The 14,317-nt window shown below is 36.2% G+C and overlaps 2 protein-coding genes across 3 annotated transcripts in view; both read right to left on the bottom strand.

The window, feature by feature from the left end:
* Positions 1-395: 395 nt before the first annotated feature.
* On the bottom strand, positions 396-2,714 carry fabp7b (fatty acid binding protein 7, brain, b). Its single transcript, XM_079830550.1, has 4 exons — positions 2,561-2,714; positions 1,757-1,929; positions 1,519-1,620; positions 396-1,393 (listed from the first exon to the last, which is right to left on the bottom strand). The coding sequence occupies exons 1-4, from the start codon at positions 2,631-2,633 to the stop codon at positions 1,343-1,345; spliced, it is 399 nt and encodes a 132-aa protein (XP_079686676.1). The 5' UTR covers positions 2,634-2,714; the 3' UTR covers positions 396-1,342.
* A 456-nt stretch (positions 2,715-3,170) lies between these two features.
* The window catches only part of pkib (protein kinase (cAMP-dependent, catalytic) inhibitor beta), a 57,916-nt gene continuing 46,769 nt past the window's right edge, over positions 3,171-14,317 (bottom strand). For both annotated transcript variants that reach the window (XM_079830307.1, XM_079830308.1), the window contains exon 3: positions 3,171-4,199. In XM_079830307.1, the coding sequence (XP_079686433.1) occupies positions 4,117-4,199 (83 nt within the window). In that variant the 3' untranslated portion in view covers positions 3,171-4,116. The remainder of the gene's footprint in view (positions 4,200-14,317) is intronic.

Here is a 14,317-nt window from a genome sequence, read left to right as displayed (position 1 = left end):
TGAATGAAGTCATAATTTTTGACTTTAGGTTATTTATTAAATGATACATACTGACTGAATGGCATTTTTAAAAACGATCAAAAGTATTTGTGGTCCATTCTTTCTCAGATTTTAAGGAACAAAGTGCAAGTTGTGCTTTCAGTAAAGCATCAAAGTAGCTACATCACACCCTTGTGAAGAAGAACAAATTCCTAAAACTTATCCTTTTTCATAGGAGCGCAAGGCTACCACGTGGCCACATCCCCGAAGGTGAGGGAACGTGTTAAAATTACAATTACATTGTACAAATACAAAACAACTTTCTCAAACCTGACGGCTTAATACACTTTTGTCAGCCATCTTTATATAGCTAGGCTACATTAATCTGATGAATGAACACACGAGTCATCATTTTTGACTGGTTATTTATTTATTAAATGATTTATACTGACCGAACTGAAAAAAATCTAAAATATTTGTCCATTCTTTCATATATCTGATTGAACGAAGTGCAAGTTGTGCTTTCAGTAAAGCATGAAAGCACGTCATATCTGTCGCTGTCCAGTGAAGAAGTACAAATCCTGATAATATTCCCAAAACGTATGCTTTTTCATAGGTGCGCAAAGCCACCACGTGACCACGTTGAGGGGTGAGGGGACGTGGTAAAATTACAATTAAGCCTACAATTGTAATATTTAAAAAAATTTAAAAAAAAATTGACATTACTGCATTCACTTTTGTCAGCCATTTTAGGTACATTAATCTGATGAATGAACACACAAGTCATCATTTTTGACTGGTTATTTATTAAATGATTCATATTGACTGAAAAAAAAAAGATCAAACATATTTGTAGTCCATTCTTTCATAGATTTTAAGGAACGAAGTGCAAGTTGTGCTTTCTGTAAAGCATCAAAGCACATCATATCTGTCACTGCCAAGTGAAGAACAAATCCTGATAATATTCCCAAAGTTTATGCTTTTTCATAGGTGCGGACAGCCACCACGTGACCACGTCCCTGGGGGGTAAGGGGACGTGGTAAAATTACAATTGTAAAATAACATTGTAAAATTACAAAACAACTTTCCCGAACCTGACATTAGTACTGAATTCATTTTTTATCAGCCATCTTAGGTACATTAATCTTATGAATGAACACACAAGTCATAATTTTTGACTGGTTATTTATTAAATGATTCATATTGACTGAAAAAAAAAAGATCAAAAATATTTGTAGTCCATTCTTTCATAGATAAGATTTGAAGGAACGAAGTGCAAGTTGTGCTTTCAATAAAGCATCAAAGCACATCATATATGTCGCTGCCCAGTGAAGAACAAATCCTGATAATATTCCCATAAAAATTATGCTTTTTCATAGGTGCGCACAGCCACCACGTCACCAAGGGTGAGTTTCTGAAACAAAATTGAAACAAGCAAAAATTGCAATATCGTGCAAAATCCATTTATGTATATAGTAAATAGCTAAAGTTGAGTTTATTGACCATATACTGAATATAGGCTACTGTAAAGAACCCTACCATCACCATCTTCCCGTCCTTGATCTCCCGGGCAAAGGTGGTCTCTTTTCCATCCCACTTCTGCACATGAACAAGCTGGTCTCCATTCATTACCACCGTGGACTGGTAAAAATAACACATTAGCGTTCATTCATCTCAGACAGAAAGCTTCAGACAGAACACATCTCCTCTGAAATGGGAATGCATTGTTGTAACAGTTCCCATTAAACCATGAAGCATATTTTACCCCCAAACCTACTTTACAGTGTCGGTCATCTGCGGTGATCTCATCAAACTCCTCGCCCAGTGTGAATGAGATCTCAGCGTTCTTAAAAGTACTCTGTGTTTTTTGGACCACTTTATCCCCCTCTTTCGAGATGATTATGGTCGGTTTAGTCACATTTCCAACTTGTCTTATTGCAAACCCAACACCTTAGAAAGAATCACATTCATTGAAATCTGCTCAATAAAACCAGGGGTTTTAATACCCCTATGATGGTAACACTTTAAAACAAGGTTTCATCTGTTAACATTAGTAAACTACATTAATAAACATTAATAGTGAAAATACTACAAATAAGCCTACTGATGAAAAATCTGCTGACATTAATGCACTGTGAACTAACATGAACATGAACGTTTTTATTCACTAACATTAACAAAGTTAAATGCTTAAAAAATATATTGCTCATTGTTAGTTGTTGCAACAACTAAACAAATGAGACCATACAAATAAAAATGATCAGATATAATGGTAACACTTTACAATAAGGTTCATTAGTTAACTACATTAGTTAACTGCACTTATAAAGCATTTATGTATCTTTGTTAATTTCAACATTTACTAATGCATTATTAAAATCTTGTTAACATTAGTTAATGCACTGTGAACTAACATGAACAGCTGTATTTTTATGAACTAACGTTAACAAAGATGAACTAATGCTGAACAGAGGTGTTGTTCATGTTAACTAATGCATTAACTAATGTTAACTAATACAACCTTATTGTAAAGTGTTACCGATATAATAAACTATATTATAATTATTGTCATAAAACTTACCAAGAGCTTTCAAATACTCATCGAAGTTCTCACTGTTGACCAGTTTCCATGTGCCACAGAAAGCATCTACCATTTTCAAAACTAATCTTTTCTGAACAATAAGCAAACGCTAAACTTTTTATTAATGCTCAGTAGTGTAGTATAAAATCTAGCTGCATTTTCCCTTTGCAAAGGACCTTAAATAGTTTTTTTCAACTGCATGAAAATGATTTAGCAGGAGAGGGAGGAGTCAGCATTCCTATTGGCTGTTGGTTGAAAGTGAAACATTTGATTGACTGTTGAGTTGGTAAAAGTTTGCATAAATTAAATAAACACACATGCGTTATATTCTAGATTAATATTGTTATTTATTCTCAAAATGTTACATCTATAATACTAGTTTTATAGATAAAATTATGTTTTTTTTTTTTTAGTTTGGTTAAAAAAAGTACATATTGCACAAATATGAGATATTTCTAGTTTTTAAACTTTTTTGTTTCGTAATGACATTATTAGGCCTATTATTATTATTTTCTAATGGGATAGGGTGATTTTTTTGTGCTTAGCTTACACATGATAAAAGTTACCTTTGGTGTCCTCTGCTGGTCCCAAAAATTAAAACAATGAAAACTAAGCACGGGATTTATTGTCATTTTTAAACATAGCATAATGGCATTTCATATGCTTACAACAGACTAAATAACACAAGATTTATGGGCAGGTAAAAAAATAAATACAAATAAAATCAACTAAAATGCCATTCTCTGACGGAAGCGGGATGAAAGAGAGGAAGAACAACACGTCTCCACGATCATATTTTTCCATTGCCATTGACAACAGTAAAGAAATATCTGAGGCAAGCACTTAAGATGACGTCCGAACGACACGAGCACAGATGTTTGCAGCGATACATCAGACAGCTAACAACCCAGTTCCAGCTCACGCGGGGCAACACTGACAGCACACCGAGGAAGGCTTTTAAACAAAACTAGCAAATATAATGTACATTTCTGTATTTACAAGAAGAAAATATCATATTCCGTGTTATTCTTATCCTCTGGCTAGAATGTTAACGCATATCTTTACAATACAAAACACAGAAGATGCGGTGTTGTACAAGGACAGACGAATATTGTAAGATAAAAAACTTTACTTACATCACCAAATGGAATGTATTTACTTTTTTTGTGCAAAAAGAGACACTTTTGCCACTACATGTCAACATTCAGAGAAAATGCCATTATGGATAGTCTTAAAACGAATCAAAATGTTCATTTAAAATGGGAAAGCAGGTCACATCTGTTCTCATAAGACACAGCCGGTCTAAGAAAATCATGACAGAGTCTTTGGGGGGGGGGGGGGGGGATGACCAATCGTAGCAATTTGAAAAACATGACTTCGGATGAATTCCTCTAATAGGAATGAGCTGTTTCCTGCGGACCCATGCCTGAATGCCAATCATAGGTGGTCTTGATGTTGCATAGCACAGAGTGTAACAGTTGTTTGGTCAATGGGCCAAGAGTAGAGGCAGGTCATGTGTGAGTCTCTCATGAGGAACTCATGTTGGTGTCGAGTTATTAGCCCTCTGTCTTCGTCTCCCCTGTGGTTTCTTTAGGTGGGTCGGCCGAGGATGAGCTTTCCCCGCCCTGTTCGCCATCATCTGCGCGAAGGCCAAAAATAATCTTGATTAAATGCGGTACATGTATTAGTTTTGACAGACGTGTTCATCCAAAGCAATTCAAACACAAGGAGCAACATTAGCAATGCCACATTAAGTAAATTCAAAAGTAATCAGATTACTTTTTCAAGTAACTAGTAAAGTAACGCATCCCTTTCCAAAATTTACAACAAAATACTTTTAGTAGAGTTACTTTTTCAAATTTATTTGACTGATCGCTCTCCAGTGCCCATGTTGAGGAAAACCGAGAGTAAGTGCTGAGACTTTGTGTGTAATCATTTTATTGTAGTTCCAGACTAAATTTTTGCATTTATTCATCTCACTTGCACAATATTCAGTAGTCCTGAAAATGAATCATATCAGTCAAAAGCAAAATCAGAATACTATGCAAACCTCCAATAATTACATTTGAATTAAAACAAAAATGGCTTTAGATTTTTTGTTTTTTGTTGGTGAAGTGGTGAACTTTTTTCTCGTGTCATATTCTTCCATTATCCAGAACAGCACCGGCTGAAAGGTTTGTTTGAGCTACGCCCTTTACTGTGCATGCGTGAATTTGCATTTTTATCTCAGCCTGAGGCTTATTATTTCAATTTTGGTGAGAGGCCCACAAAAGAGGCCTTTACATTTGCACAAAACATAGCTGCGTCTCTGGCCCAATGACGCTACGATGAGCATTTACTACTTTTAAAAAATTCAGGTCGGGTACAATATTTTCTTTTTGTTGCGGGCGGGTTAGTTGAAAACGTCGGTCTGGTGCAGGTTGTTTATACATTGACTGTCAGGATTTGATTGGATGGTTTTGGTTTGCTATTGCTGTGATGTCATGAGAGTGACAGGTTGTCCCGCCCTCTCGCCAGTAAACACATCATCAGTGAAGAGAAGAGATGTCGATGCAAGAGGGAGGGGAAGTTATTTTGATCAAAGATTACGAGGACACATTCATTTTTAATGATGTGCATGGATAAATCATTTATAAAACTGTAATATTCCATACAAAAAAGAATTATGAATTTTGGTTTCAAGGTGACTATAAGTAGGTTTCCCCCATTGATAATCTTCCCTGTAGCTCTCAAATCCCTCTATGTCAACTGATCACATGACATGCCAGAACCAATGGCATTTGATAGCTTGGGTTGAGACAAAAAAGGAAAATTTTAGTCTGTTCCGAAGCTACCATTTGGCTTCTGAAGACTTGGAATATAAGTAATAAAAACCAGGGCTTTTCAAACATTTTGAGTCCCCTTACCAAAGTCAATCCTCTTACAATAAATGTGTAAAATATTACCTGGAGAACATTCATGTTCAGTTATTGACTATGTATCTCTGAAGGTAAACATAAAATGTTGACTGTTTAATAAGATAATCCTCATGGGTTCTTTAATATTTTATCAGTAATTGTTTTGTATTTTTTATAAACCCTTAACACAACCTTGTGACTCCCAGTTTGAAAATAAACTACTTTTATGATAACTATATGTGGATTTGTGTTCCTCTGGAGCTTGACAGTATTAATCACCAATCACCATCCAGTTTCATTTCAAAGAAGAAATGACAGAAGTGTCACAGATCTGATGTTCTTTGTTTGTACTAAAAGACCATTTTTAGAATCACCACTAGATGGCAGAAAAGATACCGTATTATTCAACAGGATGTAGTAACAGCACATTGCTCTCATGGAAAGGGAAAAAAGTCATACAGGTTGGGAACAACATGAGGGTGAGTAAATAATGACGCGATTTTCTTTTTCGGGTGAACTATCCCTTTAAGACACTGACAGTATTCTGTTTATTATTTAAAACAGGATAAATAATGGATGATGTTGAACAGGCTGTATTCATCACTCTTCTGCTGAGAATCTCCACCGTCAACACAAAGCGCTCATGGAACATCATTTGTTTATGCCTTTGAGGCTTATGGGCACAGAGCAGATCAAAAGTGTTTGACTGCAGGCAATTATTGAAGCAGGTTCAGACATCTAATCCTCCAAGAAGGCTATTTGAACTCATATTTATCAGAAATGTGTGCTTCGAACCAAGGTCATTGCCAAGGGCATTAAATTGTTGATATCACTCTTTTTTTAAATCGTTTTTTGAAAATCACAGGTTTTCACCAGCAACCACAGAAACCGAGACTAAGGAATGACATTTTGACAGCATCTGGTGGCATTCTAACGTACAGCCGGCGCTGTGATGACAGCTCGATCACACAAAAGCACTTAAGTGCCTACTTTCTCTGTAGAAAAGCACCTTTTAAAGAAAGGCTTAGTCTCGCACAGGGACTCATTTTATTTAGGCCTATCAGAGGTACACTGTGGAATATATTAGCCCAGTTAACTTATGCACTGAACTAGTTTTCAGCCCCGTTCATTCTTTAGAAGTTTGCTGTTTATTACACTGCAGTATTTTATTCTGCTTATGTCATTTTATGCATACCATTTTTTTCCTTTTTATTAAATCATTTTTAAATGAAACTTTTATTTCTTTGCTTATGTTCTGAAATAATTTCACAGTTTTGTATTAATATTTTATGTTTATATTGCTAAGTAAATTTGAAGTTATAGTATTTAAAATGTGCTATAAATAAATGCCCTTTTGCATTATACACCACTGTTCAAAGGTTTCGGGTCAGATTTGTTTGTTTTTAAATAAGTCCTTTATGCTCACCAAGGTGGCATTTATTTGATTTATTGGGGGGGGGGGGGGGTGCAGTAGAAACAGTAATATTGTGAAATATTATTATAATATAAAACATATATAATATAATATAATATATATATTTTAAAAAGTAATTTAATTAATCTGATGGAAAAGTTGAATTACTCCAGTTTTCAGTGTCGCATGATTCTTCAGAAATCATTCTAATATGCGGATTTGCTGCTCAAGAAACAATTGTTCTTCTTCTTCTTCAGTAGCTATAGTTTTGTTGTATAATATATAACATTTGTGGTATAATGTATTGTGCTATATACTGTATAAACCGTGTTACTTTTTCAGGAGTCTTTGATAAATAGAAAGCCCAAAATAACAATATTTATTTAAAATATAAATCCTTTGTAACATTATAAATGTCTTTAATGCTACTGTTGATCAATTTATGCATTCTTGTTGTGTAAAATATTTTTTTCTTAACCCTTGAACACATACCTCGGGTCTTTGGTGACCCAGGAGGTCATTCACTACCCTGATCCTCATCCATTTTTTAAAGTTAAACATCGACATCCCAGGACCATTCAAGATGGCAGTTATTAAACCTCTCATTAAGAAACCACAACTAGATCCAAATGAATTGGCAAATTACAGACCTATTTCAAATCTTCCATTTCTGTCTAAAATACTAGAACAAATTGTGTCTGCTCAATTATGCTCTTACTTACAAGAAAACGATATCTATGAAAACTTTCAGTCTGGATTCAGAGCCCATCATAGCACAGAAACTGCGCTCGTTAAAATCACAAATGACTTAGCTGTTGACCAAGGCTGTATCTCAATACTAGTTTTACTTGATCTTAGTGCAGCATTCTACACCATAGATCATAAAATACTCTTAGATCGTCTACAAAATTACACAGGTATTCAAGTGGTTTAGATCGTATCTATCAGAGCGTTACCAATTTGTCTATTTAAACAGGGAACAATCTAAGATAACGCGGTAAATTATGGAGTGCCGCAAGGCTCTGTGTTAGGCCCTCTGCTTTTCTCAATATATATGCTGCCACTTGGTAATATTATAAGAAAACATGGAATTAGTTTCCACTGTTATGCCGATGATACTCAGTTATATATTTCAGCACAACCAGATGAAATCTCTTAATTATCCAAGCTGACAGAATGTGTTAAAGATATAAAATAATGGATGACCTGTAATTTTCTCCTACTAAATTCAGATAAGACTGAGGTATTACTTATTGGACATAAAACTGGTACACAGAATCTCTTAAATTATAACTAGACAGCAACTTGTCTTTTGAAAATCATATTTCAAATACTACAAAAACAGCCTTCTTCCACCTCAGAAACATCGCTAAGCTACGACACTACTAGCTGGCTGTCCTGCCTCCTCAATAAACAAGCTACAATTAGTCCAAAATGCAGCTGCTAGAGTTCTTACTAGGTCAAGAAAATATGATCACATAACACCAATTCTAACATCTCTACACTGGTTACCTGTTAAAGCTACACTATGTAACTTTTCCGTCCACTAGAGGTCGCCTGTTCAAAACAAAGGCATAGTTTGATGACGCCACGTTTGAGCTCAGAATCTTGGGACATGTGGTCTTCACCTCACATCCGGTGGAAAAGAGTCAGGATAGGACTCAGGCAGAAATCATGTTCATGGATGCGACTATAGGCCTTATAGGCCTTTATCACACTTCCTATTTCCGGTAAGTGAAGCAGTGCACCTCTACTTCCGGTCCCATCGCGACTCAATCAAAACGCGGGTGTAACTGCAGTGATCCCGTGCTCTAATACTAAATAGTGACATCCTTACCTCAGATTTGAACATTTCCTGACACTAAAAGAATAGAGGAGAGCATGGGTGAGACTGATATGGTGGGATGAAGTTGTATGTTTGTGTGTTGTAGGCCTATGCATTTCCAAACTGCGGATGTTTACGTCTCATATCGTCAGCCTGCTGAAATGTTCCCATCCCAATGTGCATTCTGAATAATAAATACATTTCTAACCTGCCCCAGTCCAGTGATTGTCTTCTCATTAACAGTGTTTCTCTTACTAATCATATTTCATACCTGTTGTTACATGTTTTAATTAATTTGACTGATAAACACCCTTACGAAAGTTAACCATGGTTTTATTATAGTAAGAATGTAGTAACCATGTTTTTTTTTTCCGTGGATTGACTACCATTTGTATTAGTTTTACTAAAAAATACCATGATAAACTACAATAACCATGTTTTATTTTATTTGTAATAAAAACCATGGTTCATTTTCTTGTAATAAATAGATGAATGAATGCGCGGTAACTGCCTTAAAGAAAGTAAACAATGTTAAGCATTTAATTAATCTTAAACAGTAATACGTTAACAGCGTGACTGAATTTTGGCATAAATGTGTGAATTACATATACTGTAGGCTACAGTGAAATGATTGTCACTGAAAAGTGACAGAACAATGACTAAAATATTAATACAAATCAATATGTTCATTCAGATCTTATTCGTCAGGTCTCACACACACTTAATCGCGGACACTATTTAGACGTGCACTGACACCGTGTGGTGAAATAATCACGTATGTTTACGACCCTCGGCTTATGTCGGATTAAAAAACGACAAGTTCAACAGAGTTTGGAAAATCCTGTACACAGTAATGATCAGTTTATCTCTTCTCCTGTCTCGGAAAATGTCCGGATTTTTAAATCATCCTCCAGATGCTTATTTTAATGGTCGTTTGTTCAGCTAGGTGTTCACAGCACATTGAAAACATGCATAACCGGAAGAATCAGCACACTGCTTCGACGCGCACTTCCGGTATTCAATTCCTCTGTGATAAAGGCCTATTATGGCATAGTCGCGGGCGGGACTTTTATTATGACACGGTCGCCGGCGCCACTTCCTCTTTTCCAGTCATGAGTATGAGGTAACGCAACTCTGTTTATCATATTAGATATATCTGAGTGTGTTGAAAAGGAAGTTATGACGTTCGCTCGGCGGCTGCTATGACACTTGTTCACACTGTGGTGAGAGTAAAGCGTTTCTGCTAAGAATAAAGCCGGAAACTGAGGGTAACGCAGATATGACGCAATCGACAGGCAACTCCCTCAAATGCAGAGCTCACACGTCCCGGTTCCTTAGTTAAAATAGCAATTTCTCACGATTGACAAATAGCTGGAAACATTTCGGATATTCTAAGTACTCAACTGAACAAAATATATAACACTGGCCAAGTGGTTTTTGGATATTTTACTGCAAAAATCTTACATAGTTCACCTTTAAGTTTCGTATCAATTATAAAGTATTGCTACTGACCTATAAGGCCCTAAATGGTTTAGCTCCTGTGTATTTAACTGATCTTCTATCGCCTTATAACCCATCACGATCTTTAAGATCACTAAACTCTGGGCTTCTGGTAATACCGAGGATATCTAAGTCCACTAAAGGAGTTTTCATATTTGGCACCTAAACTATGGAATAACCTTCCTAATAATGTTCGGGCTCAGACTCACTCCTCCAGTTTAAATCTAGATTAAAGACGCATCTCTTTAGCCAGGCATTCACATGATGCATCTCCTAACCTTGTACTCCAGTTATATCAGTGCACATGATCGTCTTTGCTTAATGCTTTGAACAGCAGCTACGCTAATTATTTTTCAGTTCTGTTTTATCTCGGGACGCCCATCCCGACATTCCCGAGGTAACTAGAGAGTCCGTCAGCTCCAGTCTGGATCCAGCTTCTCGTAAAGACTTCAGATGACCAACACCTGTGAAGAGACGACTCAACTCCTGCGAGGACTTTAGATGACGCAGCTCTGCATCAACACGCACCCATGCTCATCTCTATATACCCTATGCATTAACAACATTCTTATTTAACTTATTTCTGTGCCATAGTTATTATATTGATTAATAATAGATTGTTAGCTAATCTGTGTGCTTTGTATATGTGCATTTCTGAAATAACATGTACAAATCAATTTAAATTGTAATGTAGACGCATGCATTTTCTGTGAAGCTGCTTTGAAACGATATGTATCGTGAAAAGCGCTATACAAATAAATTTGAATTGAATTGAATCAACCTTCTTAGTATTTCTCAATCAATTCATTATAAACAATATCACAATTAAAAGAATGCCTTTTTTTTCCCATTTATTTTTTGTAAAATGTGTGTAACAGTGTGAGTATATTTTTCTGAATCTGCACAACATTAATTTAATCTTTGACAACTGAATACGTGCAATTCACCTTTATTCCATAAGGTGTCAATGTCTGATACAAAATGATGAAGTGACGTTTCACTCATAGTTACCGCAGGCAAAAAACAAAAGAATAGGAAGAATCATCAGCAAAACTTGAAATGTCTCAGTGATTTACTGTAACGGCATCAAATATTAGTGTCACTGTCACTTGGTGGATCTGGTGAAGAAGCTGTCAGCGATCAAAATATTGATTTTATAATGATTTTGAAGATGTTGAAAATGATAGTTTTGAGAATATGTTTGAGATGGCGAATATGAGCCAGATGTTGAATGTACTGGGAAATGAGCTCTGACAAGGACAGTGATGATGGTATAAAACATCTGCTCAAACTGAACCCTTCCAAGCTCCAAAAGGTAACAAAATATGCCTTATTTTACTCTTCTGTAATTGTTACACTAATATCAGGAGAGTTTTATATTTTCCAGCCCTGTTAATTCTTAATCCCAATGCATAAATTTACTGTTTATTACACTGCAGTATTTCATTCTATTTATGTAATTTTATGCATACCATTTCTTTCCTTTTTATCAGTGGCGGGCCGTGCATTTCACACCTAGGCCTTCAGTGGTATCCAACCTGAATTAATTCACCTCTTAATAAAATCATCATGACGCCACGGCTATAGAAACCAACAATATTAGCCTATACAGAAATGCAGTAGGCTATAACAGGGCGTTGCGTCTCTCATGGAGCGAGAATGAATGATTAAATGATTAAATAATTTAAGAGTTATTAACGCAGGAAACCCAATTGACACAATTCAACAAGTCTCCTTTCACTGCAGCCCCAGCTGCGCCACATCATATCTAACAGAAGCTTCGGGTTTTCGTGCATTTTTGTAGTAGGCTAACATTACCTTTTGAGTTCTCCGACCACCGAAAGCAAATTGTGCGTTTTTTTGTGCATATTTTACACGAAAGAAAACGTAACAGCATAAATGGTTCTTGAAAAATCTTACCAACAGTATGACAAATTTATTTCAGCTGAGGTTCAAAGATAATACAAAGTTTTTTACATTTAAACCCCACAAAACTATATTTTAATAGTATGAAAATGTTGTAAATAATATATTAATAACGAAAATAATAATAATTTAAAAAATTGATCATAAAATTACAAGAAAAAATAAATCACATTCATCACGGAAAAAACGGGGCACGGATTAGCCAACCCAGGGTTGACTGTAGGATATGAAAAATGTAAATACAATTCATTATAGCTTAACTTAACTACTAGTAGTACGCTTTCTGATCATCCAATCAAAGGACGTGAAAATGCCGGCGTTATTGTACGCGAGCTAGATGGCCCCGCTGTCGCCAACTCGAAATCTGATTGGCTGATTAAATCGGAGTGATTATCTGATTGGTTAAAGCGCACAGTTTCATTGCCATTCATTTAAGCTAGCGGCGCCCGCGATATTGATTCTGAAGGCCTCAAGGCAGATTTCTTTGACCTGGCAACACATGATAACTGAAATATGATTGGATAAAAGCGATGAAGTTAATAAAATTGACTATTGGTAATAATTTAACACACATTCATGGAAAAATATATTAAAATTTAAGTCTGTGATTCTGATAGTGATTAGGCCAGCAGAGAAGGCCTTGCTGGCCCTGACGGCCCACCACTGCTTTTTATTAAATATTTTTTTAATGAAACAGGAGAGTTTTACATTATCGCGAGATAATATAAAGAGAGATCCATCTGTGTTAGATATAGATCCGGGTCGCTAAAGACCCGAATATGTAGTAATGATTGGCGTAACATTCATGCATTTAAGGGTTAAAATAATCTTACTGACTTGAGAATATTTAAAATTTACTTAAAATAAAAAGGAATAAAAATATTTAATAACTATTCTTTAGTCTAAATAATGCGATAATTTAAGGAATGTTAAAGTTAGTGCTAATTGAAAGTCCCTTGTCCAGTGAATGCACCAATATGTAAGAGTAGTCATATTTCATGAGCTAGGAGGGTTTACTTTTTATTCATTTTCATGGATTCCTTTTCGTTAATTTTTCCAATATTTTGCCTAGTCCTGTCCCTTAGTCTCAATGTATATACCAATAATCAAAAATGTGTTTGTAAGACCAGCATTCTCGCAGACATATTTTGAATGATCAACATATACATTGAGACAAATGGACATATAACTAATCATAACAATCATATCATTAATCATAACAAATTGCCTCTCTGAGGACATTAAAGTTTTCTAAGTCTAAATCTAAATAACTGGCATGAAGAAGGGCGGGGCGGGGGTGGAGCAAATGTTAATGAGCGACACACCAGTCTCGAATCCCACGGAGGAGCTCCGTAAGGATAAAAGGAGTGACGACAGTGCAAGATAAGAGAGGACCAGGCCTTGGACATTCATGTTGTTTTATGTTTAAAGGAACACGCCTACATTTTTGGACTTTAGCTTATTCACCGTATCCCCAGAGTTAGATAAGTCCATACATACCATTATCATCTCCATGCGTGCCATATCTCTGTCTGACGCACTCACCGCTAGCCTAGCTTAGCACAAAGACTGGAGGTAAACGGGTTCATCTAGCCTACTGCTCAATAAGTGACAAAATAACGCCAACATTTTCCTATTTACATGTTGTGATGTGTATAGTTACATTGTGTACTAAGACCGATGGAAAATGAAAAGTTGTGATTTTCTAGACCGATATGGCTGGGAACTATACTCTCATTCCTGCGTAATAATCATGGAACTTTGAGCCATACCATGGATGCAGCGGCGCAATGATATTACGCAGCGCCTGAAAATAGTCCCCAGCACGCTCTCTGTGCAAGCAGGTTGTCCCTTATTGAGCAGCAGGCTAGCTGGAGCCGTTTACCTCCAGTCTTTGTGCTAAGCTAGGCAAACGGTGGGTGCGTCAGACAGAGTTATGGCACGCACAGAGATGAGAATGGTATGTAGGGACTTATCTAACTCTGGGGGATATGGTGAATAAGCTAAAGTCCCAAAAAGTCGTGTATTCCTTTAAATGTGACAGTCGTCCTTGAGGGGCTGCCACTTACTTTCGCTTTGTTGTGAATAAACTTTACGTTCATCGTTTGCCGGTACCTGCCTCCTTCTTCCCTGAACTACGAACATCGTTACAACAACCCAGTTAAACAGAAAAAACAATGCAGGACAACATACAG

Source organism: Gobio gobio, assembly GCF_949357685.1.
Source record: "Gobio gobio genome assembly, chromosome: 12".
NCBI classification, from domain to species: domain Eukaryota; kingdom Metazoa; phylum Chordata; class Actinopteri; order Cypriniformes; family Gobionidae; genus Gobio; species Gobio gobio.
This window is presented reverse-complemented; position numbering and strand designations above follow the sequence as displayed.